Here is a 20,784-nt window from a genome sequence, read left to right as displayed (position 1 = left end):
GACCGAACTGCCTTGAATAAATTGAGAATGAACAGGTCGTGACACGGTAAACATTTCGGAAATGTAGCCTTTCTTCAGCAACAGTAGCTGTCATTTATGGGGTAGGGTACTTTACCAGATAGGTCATTCCGGTTCTGTCTGTATTCAAATTCAAACAACTTGTTTTGTTGTTACTTCAAACTACTTGAAGACAAGACTAGGTGAAGAGGGAAAGGTCGATGGGGATTCAGAGATGGAGGAAGGGTTTTTAGTGAATAGCTAGGACAGGGTGATGGAGCGGTAGCTTGCTTTGCTTGAGGCTGACAGGGTGCTTGCTTTGCTCAAGGCTGACAGGGGTTTGATCCCTGGCATCCCACATCGACCCCCGAGACTGCCAGGAGTAATCCCTGAGCACTACTCAGTGTGGCTCCAAAACAAAACAAACCCCCCAGATTGCTAGAACAGTGCTCAGGAGATATAATCATTTCTTGAAAGTTTGATCAAATACAGAAGTATTAGGAAAGAGGATTAGAGGTAAACTGAGACCAGGTAATTGGGGACCTTGAATGCCAGATTAAAGCTTTGAAGGAGGGAACTGAAGCAATAGCACAGCGGGTAGGGTGTCTGACTTGCATGCAGCAGACCCAGGTTCAATTCCCAGCATCCGTATGGTTCCCTGAGCTCTGTCAGGAGTAATTCCTGAGTGCATGAGCCAGGAGTAACCCCTGTGCATTGAAGGAATTTTGGATTTTGAAGGAATAGGTTTTTTATATAAACTGGTAAAAGGAAAATTTCAAACTATAAAAATGTCTGGGAAGACTTGTTATTCATTTTGGTTTCATTAGAATATTTTTTTTCGTGATTAATGTTTTAGAGTATGACTGGAAAGAGAGATAATACAGGAGATAAGGGGCTTACCTCCCTTGCCTGTGGCTGCAGTTAGTGTGACCCTCCTTCAAATATCAGGCACCACTTCTGAGCGCTTAGGGGTCACTCCTAAGTACAGAGCCAGGAATAGCCTCTGAGCAAGGTAGGTGTGGTCCCAAAACAAAACAAAACAAACAAACAAAAAACTTTTTTTAAATAAAAGCTTTAGGGAAGCAGATTTTAAGCTGATACATTACACTACCTTTGACGTATTCAATATGCCAAACACAGTAACAGCAAGTCTCACAATGGAGATGTTACTGGGCCCACTTGGGCAAATCAATGAACAATGAGAGGACAGTGCAGTGCAGTGCTACATTATGTACATTCACATATATATAAAATGCCCACACAATGCACTTGAATAACTTTATTATAAAAAAAAATACTTTAAACCACTTTTAACAATATCCTGTGCTGTATTACAAGGAATGCAAACATGAAAAATTAGAATATTTTCTAGCAGATTATAATTGTATCTATTTTCCCCATATCTTACTCTGATTATTTCTACTTGGAAAGCTGATTAAAGGACTGGTAGCAATAGATCCACAAGAGAAGAAAAATATTAAAGTAGTGAGTAGTTTAATTATATGACTCTGGCTAACCACGTTATGTATAAGACACCTTGTGTATAATTTTGGAGAGAAGACTCTCCCACTTTTCCCCCAATCAGACTATTTCGTAAACAAGCCTAATTTGCCTCCCACAAAATTTCTAATATTAATATATTGGACACCTATGAAATATTTGTTCTAAGCAATATTAGCTTGGTCATAAAACAGGCATGACTATTCCCACAAAATATTTGTGATGCTGAAAGTTGTTAAATGTATTCTTTTGTACTATTTAAACCATTAAATGTTTGACCTACTAGTAAGACAGTGACAACTAAAAACAGTTGCACTTTGCATACTATCTGTTCTCTGAACTCTCAAGAGAAGAACTAGACTAAGAAAATAATGGCATTTTGTGAAACACAAAAAATGTAGTATACTTTGGGAAACAGAGAGTTAAAAATCTTTTGGAAGTTAACTTGGTATAACAGTAGGAAAAGCTTCTGTTGCTCTAGTTCTAAGGAAATACTCGCCTTTTTCTCTAAAGTAAAGCTTTCTGCAGAAGACAAACTCTACATAAGAAACAAGGTAAGTATAGGACAGAATTGCTGCAATTCATTAACTCTCAAAAATTTTATTCATTTAGGCATGCTAGGAAAACCATTTATGAATGTTAAATGTGCTGATCTGTTAAAATTCCATAAAACAGACCTCGAAATGCAGTCATTTGTGCCAGCTACAAGTAAATCACTGAAGCAGTGTTTCAGGGAGACCAGGGCAAAGAACAAAACTAACCACAAAACGGCAGAAAAGAAACAAAGCCAAAGCATAGTTAAGTGTTAATGATTCACCAGTTACTGGCCTAAAAACTAAAGTTAACTAAACAATACAACTATCTGTTTACTTTGCACTTGTTTTCCTCATCTCTACAACAAAAATGTTTAGTGTACATTGATGCAGGTGGAAAATCAAAGCCTCCAGGGGCTTTTTGCATTTTTGAACAGTAATTTTAATGTGCAAATTAAATTTTTATTACTTCATCTCTGCAGAGTAATTGTCTTAAAGGAAAAACATAGGAATTGGTGTATTCAATAATATGAAAAATTCACATTTTATGTTTCCATCGTGTGTTTTGTTTATATGCTTATTTCCTAAAGACACCGTAATAGCTGTTTATGTGAATTCCAAAAGAGCAAAAGTGGAACTTAGGGGAAGGCCAAAAATAACCATTCTGTGAATAACCAACTGAACTTAGAATCAGAAAACTGAATACCAGGCCCAGGTTTCTACTAGTAACTGTGAAGCTTTAACAGGTTACTTAATATCTCTTTCCTCTGTTCTGGGGATATCAATAACTAACCCACCTGTCTTACAAAGTGATGACACAAATAAACCAAGGTAAACTACTCTGATGTTGTACTGAATTTTATACAAATCTTCTTATATCCCTATCAAAAAATCTAGCATTACCAGCACATAATATTTACAGTACTTGAATGTATTTGATTTTCTGGATGATGGAACATAAAATAAAACCACATATAGCCCTGAGCTCTTTCTCCAAAAATTGTATTCATCATAGCATTTCAGATAGCTCCCTGATAAGAACCCCCTTTTGAGTAACACATTCCCATGGAGAATCCCTGTCTCCAATAAGTTGGTCTATGTCTGTACAAACTCATGTAATGTTTGTATATAGAGCATGCCTCAAGACATTTTTAAATCACTACAAAGACTTAAAATTACTAACAGTTGCTTTTTCTTCAGTATAGGGACAAAAAAATTTAGAAAGATTCCTAATAAAGTCAACACAGAATTACCAATTTTTTATGAGGAAAAGATGAAAGCATGTTTTTAATTAACTTTTTAAGTCTTGGTGTTCATTGATTTGGTCCTTGTGACTCTGATCATGAAAAAGCATTTTGACAGAAAGAGCACCAGCTCCAAGAGATCTCTTTATTGAGATGAGATTCAAAGGCCCTCAGATGAAAAGTGCCTGAACTCATTTCAAAAAAGAAATAGTTTTAAATGTGAGTGGGAGTGTAAATGCTAAATAATAATGTATACATTGTGGACCTGTTCTTTTTCTGTTTTTGAGGATTAGGAAAGTATAAAATTTTGTTAGTTATTATAAATCATTATGATTAATAATTTACATTATTAGATAATATTCTGGTGAAATTATTGCATTAGTATACGATGCTAATTCATTCTTGCACTTTGATCTACTGGCCATTTGAGGGAGTGAGAAGTTAAAGTAAGCAATAGTATCTCTAGTTGATCTTTGCATATTTTAATCCAAATATGGTAAAGGGCAGGGCTAAAGAAGGGAGTGTCCATATAATAAACTGACTGACTCAGAACTTGTAACAGAAGATGAAAACAAACTCCAAGAGAACTCTGGACTTTGGTTAAAGGACCATTTAGACTTAAATTCCTAAGTCTTTCTTAAGACATTGTTTTCTTATTCTGTCTTCTGAATTACAGAAGTAAGACAAAACTACTTGACAAAATGACTTCTTGTCATGTTGCTGAAGAGCCTATAAAAAGGGTTGCTATCTTTGGAGGAACTCATGGAAATGAGCTATCAGGAATATTTCTAGTTAAGCACTGGCTAGAGAATGGCTCTGAGATTCAGAGAACAGGACTGGAGGTAAACCCATTTATCACCAACCCAAGAGCAGTGAAGAAGTGTACCAGATACATTGACTGTGACCTGAATCGAGTTTTTGACCTTGGAAATCTTGGGTAAGACTGTGTTTTGTGCTGTATTCACATGTGAGTGTGAAAAGTGGCTTGTGTGTAAGAGAACACATATGTTGTATAATTCTCGTGTCTGTATGTATAGCTGCTGTTATGAATAAAATCACTTTCACTTTTAACCATAACTCCATTATGAATGACACGGTTATATAAACTGGGCACTCACATGATCTTTTGTAAACTTTTTTTAAAGCACCAGACTTTCTTAAATTATTTTTCTTTTTAAATGCATTCTACACTAACTGAGACAATATATAACAAAGGTTTTTATTTTAAATCATGTCTTTAAGAAAGGAATTTAATAATCCTTGGCTAAGCTATTATTAGAACACTATGCTTACGTCTAAATTTTTTAGCTTTCTAGGTATCTCACCATGACTTTGTTCAACTATGTTTATGGTAGTACATCAGGTTCTAGTTAAGAAAATTTTGATATTTTAATTAATATTTGTTTAGTGAAATAGTGATTAAATACCCACCACCAGAAAGCATAGGAACATTCTCATTTGAAGAGTAGAATAATTATTTTCAGTGGTGAATCAATGATAGATAAATACAGTCCCCTGAATTTAAGTCCAGTTCTAACTTTCTAGGTATGCCTTTTTTTACATAATGAAAATCTCTACTATAAACTCTAAGGTACTTTTTTGCCACTTTTCTCTTTCATTTACCTAAAAATATTAAAGTTTCTACTCTTCTTAGGGCACTATTCCAGGTACTATGGAAACTAAATAGTTTATACACACATACTACTAGCTAGTTACACATTACTAGCTCAAATATAAGACATGCACAGTAACAACTAATTCGGTACTGCTTCACGTGACAATTTTCTCATAAACTCTGATTTGAACTTAGAGAGATATCTAAGCTTAATCTCACCACAGATCAAAAGATGGCTACTAGTTTTAGTATAAATATGCCTCACTTTATGGAATAAATGTTTAACAGGGCAATGTTAGTTACACTTAAAATATCAAATTACATATTTGCTTGTATAAATCTTTTTCAGAAATGCTATATCATCCTATCTAAGGTTATATCAACACTTTTTTTTCTTTTTGGGTCACACCCAGCGATGCTCAGGGCTTAAGTCCTTACTCTGCACTCAGGAATTACTCTGTGTAGTGCTTGGGGACGCTGGGGATCAAACCCAGGTCGGCTGTGTGCAAGACAAATGCCCTACCCCTCTGTACTATCATTCCAGCCCATATCAACACATTTAAAGTTAACATATTCACCTAAAATTTAAAGTTAACATATTCACCTAAAATAGTTCTCAATTCATGTTACAAGTAAGAATTTATTGGAGGTAACTTCTTTAGATGATTTGTTAACTTCTCAAGTAAGTCTGAAATGGGCTAGAATGGATTTTTCTTGTCATGACCGATCAGCAGTATGTATTTCAGTGAGAGCATTTTTAAATTAAATTTGTTTTCTTATATTTAACACTATTTATAGGTTGCAGTGGTCTCTCTTGGAGTAGCTATAAACTTTTTTGAGGTTTACAAAGTAATAACTTTCTCTAGTCCTCCTTTTCCTGTATTCTCCATCTCCACTGAGATTTCACCATTATCCACTAAATTCCCTATGGAAATCTTACAACCCTTATCCTCCTCTTTCCTCTGGGTAATATATTATATATTATATTATTATATATTTATATTTATAATTATATATTTCAGTTGTTGAAGCAGTGAATAATTGTAAAAATTTCACAAATATGGTCTTGCCATTCATTTTCACTACCTTAGTTTCTTTCTTCTGTGGACAGTTAGACTAGCTGATACAGCAGGTAGTGTACTTGACTTTGCCTGCAATCGACCTGGATTCAATTCCCGCCATCCCATGAAGTCCCCGAGCACTACCAGGAGTGATTCTTGAGTGCAGAGCCAGGAGTAACCCCTAAACACTAACAGGTGTGGCCCCAAAACAAGACAAAAACATAAATAAAAGAAAAATTTTGGAAATTTTTGAAATCTCCATTTCAGAATAAATTTATGTGACAATATAACTTATAACATCCTTTAGGAGCTTGTTCCCACCTGTTTTTCAGTTTAATTCCTTGGAACTCTCCCTCAAGACCTCTAATCCTGGCATGAGAACTCAAAGTATCCTTTAACTTTCAAGACATCAAGCCTTGGCTCTGATGGGGCCTGAGAGATGGTACAGTGGGTAGGGCACTTGCCTTGCATATGTCTGACCTAGGTTTGATCCCTGGCATTCCAAATTGTTCTCTTTATCCTCCTGAACCCTGCCAGGAGTAAATCTGAGCACCACCAGGTGTGGCCCAAAAGTCAAAAAACAAAACCAAGAAGTAAAATCTGGCTCTAAGCAACAGGATGATTTATATTGTCTCTTATGTAGAAAAGAATTAGAAGCAGGTAAGTTTGTGTTTGGAAGACCTCCTGAAACTGTTTCTTAAATTTTAAGATAAATATAAAAAGAAATGCATAAAACACACACATATAAACACATATACATATATCTATGTATCTATGGTGATATATCATATATCCATGAATATACATATATATATATATAGGTTTGAAGCTCTTCATGTTCCTAGAACGAGCAGATACCACTGGGCTACGCTAGCACGCAACAGAGATGAATGGAAACGTTACTGGTGCCTGCTCGGGCAAAATGATGAGTAACGGGGTATCAAGTGATCAAGTGATATATATCCATAAATATATATATATTTATATTCATGAGGAACTATGTTTGATTAATACCATCGAAACCTGTAAATAGTGGTTTACACCAGGACTTCCTTAGATTTTTCCTCTTGCAACCCCTTTTCTCCTAAGAAATGTAACACTGACAAGCACTGCCAGAAACACCTTGGATTCATTGCACATTTGATTTTGAATTAATCTGCAGTAATTGCACATTCCAGAAACCTTTTACTATTGTCAATTTTTTTGCTATGTTCATATTAATTGATATGACCCCCTAGAGGGTTGCAGCCCACCTTTAAGAAGCTAGGGTCAATAATAAAGTTCTCATTTTCACAAATATAGAAGTTAGCTGTCCAGGAATAGTGCAGGACCTCAGTGGTATCATCAATACCATAGTCTCTTTCTGTCCTCTTTCTACATTTAGCATGCTCCTTGTATCTTCTTGGTTTTTTACTTCACAATAAAAAACTGACTTTTCCACATTCTTGATTACATTCTAGGCAGGTGTTACCCTGGTTCAAGCTGTAGAGATTTTAAAGATATTACCCAAAAATGGGGAATGGAAATTATAGAGAAATTATAGATTAATGAAGAAAAACCATCTTAGACCATCATCTCGCACCATAAGATAATTATATCCGAGCCATTGTGGGAAGAGAGAATTGGATAGATAGAAACTCATTTGAGAATTCAATAAAAATTATTGATCCTCATGCTAGAAAATACATACATGCAAATACTTGCAAAATTTTGCATCTTATTAAGGTCTATAAGTATATAGAAACCACCACCAGTGATTCCTAAACTTTAATTAATAAAACCTAATTAGATTCTGTGAGCACCCAAGTTTGTATTAGAACCAGAATACAAAAATATCTTGTGTTTGATGACCTAGCCCCATAAGTAGTTGAGAATGTGCAGAACTTAATTAATTTAATCAAAGTATCATTGATTAAATTAAAGAACAAGTTTTAAAATTGAAGTGAAATGGCAAATTCTATCTAAAATACCCTTCCTATGGCCATAAAAATAAATTTTATGCCATTGCAATATTACATGCAATCAAATGGAGAAAGTGTGATTTTTCATTTATAAAGCTTTCAAATAGTTTCACTTGCATCACTGATTTCTTAAATTAAAAATTTAACATTAAGTTTTTTTATACACTGTGTTCATATTGTATGTTTATTTTATCTTATTCACAGATTTTCTAATATTTTTCTTTTTCTTAATAACAGCAAAAATACATCAGAGGATTTGCCATATGAAGTGAGAAGGGCTCAAGAAATAAATAATTTATTTGGTCCAAAAGATTCCTATGACATTATTTTTGATCTTCACAACACTACTTCTAACATGGGGTGTACTCTTATTCTTGAAGATTCCAAGAGTGACTTCTTAATTCAGATGTCTCATTATATTAAGGTAATGTCAATATTATTAATGTATAAGTTAGATAGAACCATTACTTTAAAGTCAGTTATGGATATGGAATTACTAGAAAGTGGTCAGGAGGGAGGGGACAGGATACGGCAGAAGATTTGAAGGAGTGAAAGAAACACAAGAATAGAGGCAATGGTGATAGGCAAGAGAAAAGGAGAGGAAATACACAAAATAATGCAATGAATAGCATACAAGGTGCTTTGTGATTATTGTATCTATTGAGTTATAAATATAACAAATTATAGGTAATTTGGAAAAACTGAGTAAAATTAATGGCAAAATTTTAAATGAGGTAGTTGAAGTATCTCAGTTAACAGTGTTAGAGTTCAAGAAAAGAGTGATTTGAAATTGACTAAAGGCCAATGATTATATAATAGGCTCTCTACTTACTTTTCTAATTTTTAATATAGGCTCTCTTTAATAGTGCTATTTGTCTCCATTTAATTGAGATACCACAACATGCAACTGCTCTTTCAGTACTTCATATAAACTAATCATTTTGGCAGGATGAAGAGGGTGTTGGGCCATACCCAGCAATGCTCAGGATTATTCTAGCTATGCACTGAGGAATTACTCCTGACGGAGCTTGGGAGACCATATGGAAACTCAGTCAGTCACATGCAGTTCAAAACAGCCCTATCCACTGACTCTCTCTGACCCCATAACTAATCATTGTGTGATTAAAAATCTGAATGAAAAATTCAGTCATCCACTGCCCATAGTGAGAGGAGAAAAATAGAATCAAATAATAATAATTTGTGTGCTTATTTCTGTAGAACAGCTTATCTGTCCTTCCAGAGAACTAGCATATTTTGTAAAAGAGTATTACCCACAGAGCCAGAGGAACCTAGTTTTAAATCCTGATTTTCTCATTCGTTGACTTTAGGTAAAATACTCAATTCCCCAAAACTATTTTCCTCATTTTATAACATTGGCCTATAGTCTGGAGAGCGAGTATAAGGTTTAAGTCAATTGCCTTGTATGTAGCCAGCCTGGTTCAATTCCTTCATTGTATGATTCCCCAAGTATCTCCAAGAGTAACAGAACCGAGAGGAGCCCCTGAGCACTGCCTCGGGTAGCCCAAAATCTAAAAAAAATTAATAAAATGAAATAAAATAGCACAACATTTATCCCCATATATTGTTAAAAATCCTTAAATCAGATAAATATGTCAAATATGCCATCTTATACCTAATATATTGTAAAGGTCAATTATTTTGACAGGGTTCTTATTTTCCCCTGTGACTTTTGACAATAGATAGTAGTTGTAGGAAGGCATAATGTAGGCATTCTTTCTTGTTCATTAAGGGGGCAGCTGAATCCTTTGGTTGCCAGGCACGGGAGCAGCCTGGATGACTTGTTATCAAAACTGTATTGAACCCTTGTTCAGACTGGTGGCTGCTGGGGAGTTATCCAACTTCTATAGAGACCTTGACCACAGGGATAAATCAGAAAATCAGAATCTACAAAATTCTTTACTAAATTAACTACAATTGTGCCTAGCAGTGAAAATAACCACCAGATTCCTTTTTTCTTTTTTTTTTTTTTTGGCTGTTTGGGTCACACCCAGCGATGCTCAGGGATTACTCCTGGCTCTGCATTCAGGAATTACTTCTGACAGTGCTCTGGGAGACATATGGGATGCTGGGAATCAAACCCAGGTCAACTGCATGCAAGGCAAACATCCTTCCCACTGTCCTACCACTCCAACTCCCAAATAACCAGATTCTTTATGAAGGAAACATTTATATTCTTTAGTCATGATTCTAGAGAATTGTCTCATTTACATTTTTCCCATAAAACTACTCATAATTCAATATTTTCTGTAATTCATGTATATTTTCAAATTGTAAAAATATTGGGTGGTAGAGTATATTTCATAAAAATTAGTCTAAGTTAATGAAGTAAGACACATTGTTAACATTCTAGCAGGAAAGGGAAAGAAGCATAAGATTCTTACAGAATAACAAAGATGTTTTAATTTTTTTTCAGACTTCCTTGGCTCCATTACCCTGCTACATTTATCTTATTGAACATCCTTCCCTCAAATATGCAACCACTCGTTCTATAGCCAAGTTCCCTGTTGGTAAGTCACATTTTCCATTGTCATAATCAACAAAAGAATGTCCTAGATGAAACTGTGAAAATTATTTTTTTAAAAACTATTTAGACACTTTGGTACTGAGTGTGGTGTGATGACATACTCTTTTGAAGAGGTATGAAATTGTGTCCCCAAAACATTTACAGGGCCAGTAGATACTGCAGGGGTTAAGACACTTGCCATTCACACAGCCAAGCCAGTTGTGTTTCCCCCATGCATCATATGGTCCTCTGAGCACAGCCAGGAGTGATTCCTGAAAATAACTTAAGTATGGCCCCAAAAAATATTTTTAATTTTAATGTCAAACCTAAAACATGTACAGTCTTATAAACCTCAGTAAAATAACATAACAACTCAGTAAAATAATCTAACAACTAAATTATTGTTTTAGCTCATTAGAATCTGGGCTGGAGTGATAGCACAGAGGATAGGGCATTTGCCTTGCATACAGCTGATCCGAGTTCGATTCCTCTGCTCCTCTCAAAGAGCCTGGCAAGCTACCAGGAATATCTCGCCCGCATAGCAAAACCTGGCAAGCTACCCGTGTCATATTTGATATGCCCAACACAGTAACAACAAGTCTCATTATGGAGACGTTACTGGGCCCGCTCGAGCAAATCGATGAACAACGGGAGGACAGTGCTACAGTGCTCATTAGAAAAATGTAACAACTAAAATTTAAAGGATTGCGGCTAAAGAGCTAGTACAGGGTTTAAGGTGCTTGCCTTAATTCTGGTTCTATCCCTGGCACCACCAGGAGAGATTTCTGAACACAGAGTCAGAATCAAGCCCTGAGCACAGCTGGGAATGGCAAAAAATAATCATAATCAGAATCATAAAATGTATAAAGGACCAGGGATGTAACTCAGCAGTAAAGTACTTGCCTTGGTGTGGGGTTCCATCTCCAACACTATAATAATTGATTGATTGGCTGAAACTTAAGTATTGAGATTGGAGAACCTGCTCGTTGGTATGGAACATATGCTTTGCATGTAACATGCCTGGTTTCAGCACCCAGCATCCCACGGTTCTCTGGTCAGGAGCAACCTCCCAAGTACAAAGCCTGGAGTAGTCCCTGAGCACCACCAGGGATATCCCAAAAGCTAAAATTAAATAAACATTTTAAAACTGTATAAAAAGTGGCCAACTTGCATGCAGCCAACACGGGTTTGATTCCCAGCATCCCATATGGTCCCCTGAGCACCACCAGGAGTAATACCCGAGTGCATGAACCAGGAGTAACCCCTGTGCATCACCGGGTGTGACCCAAAAAGCAAAAAAAAAAAAGTGACCAAAAGGTAGCACAGGGTTTAAGGTGCTTGCTTTGCACACAGCCAACCTTGTTGGCCCTTGCCAGCCCAGCACTTTGCATGGTCCCCTTGGATGCACTTCTAGGAGTGATCCCTGAGCACAAAGTCAGAAGTAAGCCCTGACTTACACACCACTATGTGTGTACCTAAAGCAAACCAAAAAATTATATAAAAGAAATCTTGCTACTTTGTCATTGTGGTTTATATAATTATCAATTCATAATCAAACTAACTTCAGCCTGGATTCTGCTACATCAAATTTCCTCAGTTTCATTGAGTAGCTTTCTGTAGTTCAAGAGCAAAAAAAAAAAACTGAACTGAGAGAACTTGAATCTTTTATAATGGGAAGAAAATATGTCTGGCTTTTGTTCCAAGACACCCTCCCTATCTTCCAATACAAACAAAAAAATACTGAGGTTTGTGGGAAAAAAATCTTCCAACTTCCTTCTTTGCTCCTATTTTTCAGTACAGATTCCAATAAAATGATTGTTATTAATTCACTTGTTTGCCCTACCAGTCACTAGACTATACATATATATTTCACCTCTTATTTGCTCCCATAAGACTGACTTACATTCTTATATTTATTTATTGAACCACTGTGGGAAAAGTTACTAAGCTTTCAGGTTTAAGTCTCAGTCATACAATGATCAAACACCTCTCCCTTCACCAGTACTCATTTTTCACCACCAAGAACCCCAATATACTCCCCTCCTACCCCTCCCAATGCCTGTGAGGCAGATGATTTCCACTTAACTCTTCTCTACATTGATTACATTCATTATTTCTACAAAAGATGCACCATTATTGTTTAGAATTTCCCCCCAACAATTAGAATTGCTGAAAAGGCAATGTCAAATACTTTGTTTTCTATAGCTGGTTATGAGAAACATATAATCTCGCGTGGCCGCAATACCTGCCTTGCAATGTTGGATTTCTGCAAAGAGCCAGATAATTATAAGATTGGTTTCTGTGCATCTGGTGTTATGGCTCTGCTGGAGAGCCGCTCGTGAGGGGCAACTCATGACTTCAGTAGGGCGTGAAGGATGAACCGGTACCGCCCCCCTCCCCATGAGACTGCAGTTGCCCCGTCACCATCACGGGCTCATACCTGGCTTTCCAATAAGCTCTGAGGCGGCGGCCACCTTGCTGCCAGGTGGGGAAAAGGCAGAAGGGAGCAACACCCTATCCCTCCCGGGGAGGCATGGCACTGTAGTTTAATGCATGATCCATTTACTTTTCTGCTGCAAGCTGCCAGGCTCTGGATTAAGTCCTTTTGCCTCTGGAGCCATAGCCGTGCCGGAAAATCGCTCATGGGGGGCAACTCATAACCTCGGTAGGGTGTGAAGGACGAGCTAGTACCACCCCCCTTCCTATGAGATTGCAGTTGCCCCGTCACCACTGGCTCATACCTGGCCTTCCAATAAGCTCTGAGGAGGCGGCCACCTTGTATGCAGTCCAGATGCATTTCTGCCAAAAGCCGCTGGGTTTCGAGATTTGTTTCTGAGTCTCTGGGATCATGGCCGTTAATTAGCTTGATCAGGAGCCAGAGAGGCCGTTTGCAGGCAGCAACTTGGGGTCTTGCTGGGATGGGGAGGAAAGGGCTGGTTCCACTCCCATCTGGTGAGGCCCCGCGTGTCTCGTCACTGCAGGCCCAAACCTGACTCTCCAGTGACCTCTGGAGAATTATCCCTGAGTGCAGAGGAGTATGATCTGAGAACTGCCAGGTGTGGACCCCCCTCCCCAAACACACACACACACACACACACACACACACACACACACACACACACAAAGTTTTTCTGAAGATATAACTCAGCCATAGAGCACTACCTCACATGTATGATGTACTTGCCTTATAGGCAGCAGACTTTAGTCTAATCCTTGGCACTAAATATAGTCTCATTGTCTAATTTGACCCCAAAAAACAAAAAATTAAAAATTCCTTCTAAGACCATTATTCCTACTCTATTCCTGACTCTGCTATGGCCACATTTTATAAATTTAACTATTCTCTTCTGGAATAAAATCTTGTGTCAGAATTAGTTTGGGTTTTAAAAACGTGGTTATTCTACCAATTATCATTCATTCATAATAAGAAAGGAGAGCATTTTTATTGACTGTCTTGTTCCTGCTTTTCATCAGTCCTCTCCACCAAAAGACCTCCCACACCAAACCCACTTTCAAAACAAATATGAATATGTTGAATGGATTTGACTGTAAGAAACTCAAATTGACTTTAAGAAGTATTTTACTGTTTTACATAACAGCTCAACAACATCAAGAGAAGCCAGGATTTGTTCTTTCTGGTCTGCCATCTTTAGCATCCCACTAGATATGCCCAGGGCCACAACATGTCCACTGTAATTTCAAGGATCATAAGCTATGTGACAGTAGATAGTGGAAGAAAGGAGATTCTCATGAACTTCCCTAAAGACTTTCCATTAGTGCCACTTGATCAGAACTGGATTACATATTGTTCCCAAATAGTTACTAAAGTTATAAGATGACTGTGATTGACATGATCTATTCCACATTATGTCTAAGCTATAGAAAGTCCCAACCACCTCAAATACTGAATACCTAACCAAAATCAGGGCTCTTTTAGCAATGAAGGAAGTGGAATGGATTTGGAGTAGGCCACCAACAATTTCTTTTACATTCACAAGCACATTTTCACCTATTTGACAAATTATTTAGTGTTGCCTTAACCCTTAGCTCATCTAGTCTAGATTTCTATGAGTAAAATAAATCTCTTTTCTCCTGCTTAAGCTAAATATTAATGTCTATAAACGTTTCTCTTTGCAGACACTTATGATTTTAACTACACAATTTTCTACCTCTTTTTATAAATTTTATGATTTATAAATATTTATGCTATTAAAAGATATTTTTAAAGGTCCCAATATCTCATTATTCTAACATAACTCTGACTTCTTTTTTGTCTTACCCAGTCTTTATTCACGATGCATATAATTCACACTCATAAATGTTCTGCTATGTTTTTTGCCTACCATTATGTCTCATGTATTTTCCATGAAGCTTCAGAGTTTAAATAATTTTAAATAATTTTTACAACTCTGGTTTCTCTTCAGATAGCATAAATCTTTCACTTTTTAAATCATTTTTATTGACTCTTAAAATGTTAAAATGTTCAAATTTATAATATATTCTAATTCTAAATAAATGTGACCATTTACCCTTTTGTATCAAGGTATAGAAGTTGGGCCCCAGCCTCAAGGAGTTCTGAGAGCTGATATTTTGGATCAGATGAGAACAATGATTAAACATGCTCTTGATTTTATATATAATTTCAATGAAGGTAAGTGGTAGAATGGAGCTGTTTCCTTAATTGTGTGTTGTGCATGCATGTGCCCATACACACATGCATGTGTATATGTGTCTGTGACTGTATGCCTGTGTGTCTATATTGGAAAGGAAAAATTAGATAATTGCATATAACATTACCCACTGAATATTGCAGTAGCAGTTGCAACCTTGGTCAGATTTGCCACTCTCATGATGTTAGGTGATTTTTTAAATTTATTATCTTTACCCATTCCTCCCATCCAAGTACTAACCAGCGGGTAGGGTTTTTGCCTTGCACGCGGTCGACCTGGGTTTGATTCTTCCGTGCCTCTCGGAGAGACCAGCAAGCCACTGAGAGTATCCCGCCCACACAGTAGAGCCTGGCAAGCTCCCCGTAAAGTATTCAATATGCCAAAAAATATGCCAAAAACAAGTCTCACAATGGAGATGTTACTGGTGCCCACTTGAGCAAATTGATGAACAATGGGAGGACAGTGTTACCTATTCCTCAATGACCAGAATAGCCACATTCAATGAAAGTATGTACTAAGGAAATCTCCTCAGGTAAAATTCTTATTTTCCTAATTATCTCTATTTCCTAGTAATCTCTGTAAAAGGTGAAGACAAACAAATGTCCAATAAATATATTAGAGGATTTCTAATATTATAACTCTTAGAGAAGCACAAGTTTACATGAGAAACTACTTTTCCCTTTGTGTGGGGGAAAAATTAAAATCTGATAAATGTTAAGTGTTGCTGGAGCTTAGGAGAGGATACTTTCAGTGTCTATTGATATATGTTGTAAACAACATTTCAGGGGATATTTTGCAGTATCCACTTTATAAATGTACTAGCAGTTTCATAAATGTACCTTTGTTCCTGTAGTTCCACATCTCAAAGAAGCATAAGAACATGCACTCTCAGTGTGCTACATAGGGTAGTTATTATGACATTGTGACAGAAAAAAAGAAAAAAACTAAATATCCACCAGTTTGAAAAAAATCACTCGGAAAGATGATTAAAGTACATTGTTAACTGAAATAAAGTAAGTAAAGTAAAGTAAGTAAAGGCCCTCCCGTTGATCGTCGATTTGCTCGAGCGGGCCCAGTAACGTCTCCATTGGAGACTTTATTGTTACTGTGTCTGGCATATCGAATACGTCACGGGGAGCTTGCCAGGCCCTGCCGTGCAGGCGAGATTCTCTCGGTAGCTTGCCGGGCTCTCCGAGAGGGGTGGAGGAATCGAACTTGGGTCAGCCATGTTGGCTGCGTGCAAGGCAAACGCCCTACCGCTGTGCTATCGCTCCAGCCCTCAGTGGTTACTTCGGCGAACCACAAAATAAAGTAAATTGTAGACAATCATATATATACACGTACACACATGTATATTAATATGTAAGAGAACACACAAAATTGATTAACATAAATACTAGAGGGGAAGGTCTTAATCTAAATCACTGTCCCTGTCACTGTCCTCCCATTGTTCATCGATTTGCTCGAGCAGGCCCAGTAACGTCTCCATTGTGACACTTGTTACTGTGTTTGGTATATCCAATATGTCACAGATAGTTTGCCAGGCTTTGCCGTGCGGGCTGGATACTCTTGGTAGCTTGCCGCACTCTCCGAGAGAGGCAGAGGAATTGAACTCGGGTCGGCCCTGTTGGCCGCTTGCAAGACAAACGCCCTACAGCTGTGCTATCGCTCCAACCCCTTAATCTAAATAACTGCATTAATTTAATTTAAAATAAATTGAATTATGAGCCAGAGAGATAAAGCAGTGGGTAAGGTGTTTGCCTTGCTCACAGAAAACACAGGTTTGATCCTCAGCATGGTCTCCCAAACACCACTCAGAGTAATTCCTGAAGGAAGAGCCAGAAGTTATCCCTGAACACCAAAAAGAAATCACAATCACAAAATCACAAATCATCCTGTTATTCGTCGATTGCCTCGAGCAGGCCCCAGTAACGTCTCCTTCATCCTAGCCCTGAGATTATATTCAAGGCTCTATAGGAGAATGAGACCCATCATTGTTACTGGTATTTGGCATATTGGGTACGCCAAGGGGAGTTTGCCAGACTCTGCCCTGTGGGCAGGCAACATTCGGTAACCTGCCAGTTTGTCCAAAGTAGGAATGAGATAATAAGATGTCATAATCAGATGTCACGCGACCTTAAATGCAGCCGCACGGTTTCGGGAGCTGGTTTTTATAGTCTCTGAGTCTTGGCCGCTGATGGGATTACACGGTGCCAGGGGCCCAGTTGGTGGGTGTGACCCCCGCCTACTGGAATTTGGAGGATCTGGGTGGAGGATGCTCAGCCCAAATCCGAGTAGGCTTGGAGATCTCGGCCCCGGAACCCACGTGACTTTGTCCCTCTGCCAGTACCTTCATGTGTGCGGAGAGTGGTCTCAGCATGGTGGTGGCTGGTCCTGGAGGTCTTTGGCTGCCGGAGCCCTGGTAGGGGCAGGGAGGAAAGCTCAACCCACTCCCCTCCAAGGGGTCCCGGCGAGCGAGGACAGTCAGACGTGGGGGCAGAAGACCAAAAAGAAAAAAAGAAAAAAAATCAGCAAGCCAGCCTAGATGAGAGGAACTTCCCAAACAATCCATAGACCCATGAGTTAAAGTACTATTTCATGTCACCAAATTCTCTGGGTAGTGTATTAAGCAGCAAAAATTGATCCAGAAGTAATCACAGCTGTCGGTACTTTCTGCTCTAAAAGAAAAGGAAGATTCCCTTCAGATTGTAATCATAATATATTATGGGACCTATGTGGGACATTGCATTGTATGTTTTGTCCACTGTATCATATTATGGGACATACGGTGGTACATATATAAACAGCTTCTTTTCCAAGTTTCTGGGCATTGGACATTTAATATTTCACATCTTTGGAAGGTAGGGTGGCTTTAGCAAAGAGTCAGCATTCCAAGATCTCACAGCTCAGCTGTCCAAGTGCTCAACATAGTAAAGAGAAAGGTCACCTAACCTGCTGGAGATACGCTTTCAAACAATGTCAGAGCTGCAAGGGCCGCCAAAAGAAAAAATTCAAAACCTCCATCTGACAGTAAAGAGCAAGCCTCTAGAAGTTTCAATTCTTGATCACTATTGAACAGCTAAGAAATTAGAGCTCAGATCACTTGTCTTACAATCCAAGATGTTTTTTTTTCCATACTGGCTTTATGTCTGGTTTCCACCAAGCAGTATGCTTGTGGGCAGTATGGATAATTCAAGAACTCTTTTTGGCTTAGAGTTGTTTATGAATATTCTTAACTAAGTATAGAATTGCTGTCCCTGTAACTGTCTATTTCATTTGAGGGTTGTGGATATTGCTCTTCCTTCCTTAAAATACCAACTTCCCTTTACAGGATTTTTTAAAGTTACTATATACATATATATATAACAATATATATTATTTTTTCCTAGGAAAAGAATTTCCTCCCTGTGCTATTGAAGTCTATAAAATAATAGAAAAAGTTGATTATCCCAGGAATGAAAGTGGAGAAATTACTGCTATTATCCACCCTAATCTTCAGGTAATATTTGCTATTTCTTTAAGATATTCAAAATGGTAATGTCCTACCTTTGACTAGAACCTTACAGTTCAGAAATTGTAAAATGTTTTACACACATGACTCACTGATGCTCTCAGACACTGCGTTGGAGGTGATAGATTCAGGCCACTTAGTAGATAGTAGTTGGATACATCCTGTATTTGCTCTGGGGATATGTCAGTGATCATGGTCTCTGTTTTCATGGAATTTATAGTATATGTATATGTATATATATGTCTAAGTTATGATATAAAATATGAGTGCTTGGGGATAATAAGGTAAAGAACTCAGATATCCCCACGAACAAAAGTGTGAAGATAACCAACTGCTCTAACTAAATTATGAGGAAGGGGAAGGGCAGTCAGAACCCCTCTAAGAAAAGGTAAAATTCCTACTCAAGTGCCATGGGTAGGAATTACTATATTAAAACATAAAATAAAACAGATATTTAGAAGTTAGATCCTTCCCATAGTCATATAGTTTTTAGAAGAACACAATGGCATAATTCTGTTAGTTCTCTTAGACTTTTTCCCTCTAGGCCACGAGTCAAACCAGCACAACACCAAGGATTAGGCACTCAGGCTTAGTCTGAGAGCTTTCTAAATCACTAACCCATCTTCCAGGCCCTTTTCTCTCTGGGGATACTGAACTGCAGGATGGCCTCAGCCTGTGCCGGTGGCACCAGAACCTTGGGCCAGAGAGTTAGCACAGTGCAAGTTATTTGCCTGGCATACTGCCCAGGTTGAGTCTCCAGCATGGCATATTCACACAAGCACCACCAGGAGTAATCTCAGTAAGAAAAGAACCAGGAGTAAGACCTGAGCACAGCTGAGCACCATCTAAAAAAACTAAATAAATAAACAAACAAACAGCCTTGCACTTGCTATACAAGCACTATGCCATCTTCCTGTTCCTTCTTGATGGGAATCACAAGCAATAAGACTGACCTAATCATGTCAAAGCAAGAGGTTTGAGCTTACAGCCTGTGTTTGCCATTGAGCCATCTTTCAGCCTTCTAGGTGTCAAGATCTTCACATACAAGGTTTAGAGAAAAAAAAATGTAATTAATGTGTTTTATTGTTTCCTGAAAGGATCAAGACTGGAAGCCGTTGCATCCTGGGGATCCCGTGTTTTTAACTCTTGATGGAAAGACTATTCCATTGGGTGGAGATAGTACGGTATACCCAGTATTTGTAAATGAGGCTGCCTATTATGAAAAGAAAGAAGCTTTTGCCAAAACAACCAAATTAACACTCCAAGCAAAAAGTATTCATTGTTCTTCCCATTAGAAATTGCTTCTTACTCACTACTTTTGCTGTCTGTTGAAAAACTCTACTAGTTTTTAAGCTGCTTATAAGCAGGATTATGCCTTATTCAACTTTATATCCAGGAGCCGGAGCGATAGCACAGCGGGTAGGGCGTTTGCCTTGGATGCGGCCGACCCGGGTTCAATCCCCAGCATCCCATATGGTCCCCCAAGCACCGCCAGGAGTAATTCCTGAGTGCAAAGCCAGGAGTAACCCCTGAGCATTGCTGGGTGTGACCCAAAAAGCAAAAAACTAACTTTATATCCATAGAACTTAGCCCCAGGCCTTTCACAAGTGGGCATCCAGGTAAATTTCTTTAATAAATGAATAAATTAGTGAGTGAGTATATTTAAAGATATCATATTTTATGTATTTAGTTTATTCCATAAGGTATATTTCTTACGTTTGTACAACTTTTATACTTTATATTTTGATAAATTAACATTCTTAATAAGTAGTCTTTTAATTCAAATTATTTAAAGAATAATTTGACCACAGAATTAAATATCCATGTTTACAAGTAATGTATAGATGCTAAGAAACTAATGGTGCAGACTTGTTATTTTTCACTTGTATGCTACTTTATATTTTAATAGATAATTATTAGGTGTCCATTCTATAAACTTTATGTGAAATTCAGAGAAGATTTCCAAATGTTCATTGAAGATGAAATGTAAATGAAAACTGTGGGTTCACTGTTAAGATTACATTATGAGTAAATCAAGAAACTTTTAAATGGTCCTTTCTCCATACAAAGCATCTCCTCTCATGTGCCCATTCGTCCCTACTGTCCTTAATTTTGAAAGTTATTTCCCACCTTCACAAAGTTGACTGAAACATATTTCTCACAACCTC

At 37.7% G+C, this 20,784-nt stretch overlaps 1 protein-coding gene across 1 annotated transcript; it reads left to right on the top strand.

Annotated features, from left to right (window-relative positions):
* The first annotated feature begins 1,957 nt into the window (after positions 1-1,957).
* Positions 1,958-20,646, top strand: ASPA (aspartoacylase). The gene is made up of 7 exons (XM_056127468.1): positions 1,958-2,051; positions 3,951-4,211; positions 8,149-8,335; positions 10,346-10,439; positions 14,979-15,086; positions 18,495-18,604; positions 19,714-20,646. Exons 2-7 carry the CDS (start codon positions 3,976-3,978, stop codon positions 19,909-19,911), a joined length of 933 nt encoding a protein of 310 aa, XP_055983443.1. The 5' UTR covers positions 1,958-2,051; positions 3,951-3,975; the 3' UTR covers positions 19,912-20,646.
* Positions 20,647-20,784: the final 138 nt, after the last annotated feature.

This window comes from Sorex fumeus, unplaced genomic scaffold (assembly GCF_029834395.1).
Source record: "Sorex fumeus unplaced genomic scaffold, SorFum_2.1 ptg000063l, whole genome shotgun sequence".
Classification (NCBI taxonomy): Eukaryota; Metazoa; Chordata; class Mammalia; order Eulipotyphla; family Soricidae; genus Sorex; species Sorex fumeus.
The sequence above is the reverse complement of the archived record's forward strand: the minus strand, read 5'-3'. Positions and strand labels throughout refer to the sequence as shown.

What these genes read in the sequence shown, in the direction of transcription:
- ASPA (XM_056127468.1), top strand. Translation starts at nt 3,976, where the DNA reads ATGACTTCTTGTCATGTTGCTGAAGAGCCTATAAAAAGGGTTGCTATC. An exon ending in TTTGACCTTGGAAATCTTGG is followed by an intron (nt 4,212 to 8,148) that starts GTAAGACTGTGT and finishes TCTTAATAACAG; the next exon opens with CAAAAATACATCAGAGGATT. An exon ending in AGATGTCTCATTATATTAAG is followed by an intron (nt 8,336 to 10,345) that starts GTAATGTCAATA and finishes ATTTTTTTTCAG; the next exon opens with ACTTCCTTGGCTCCATTACC.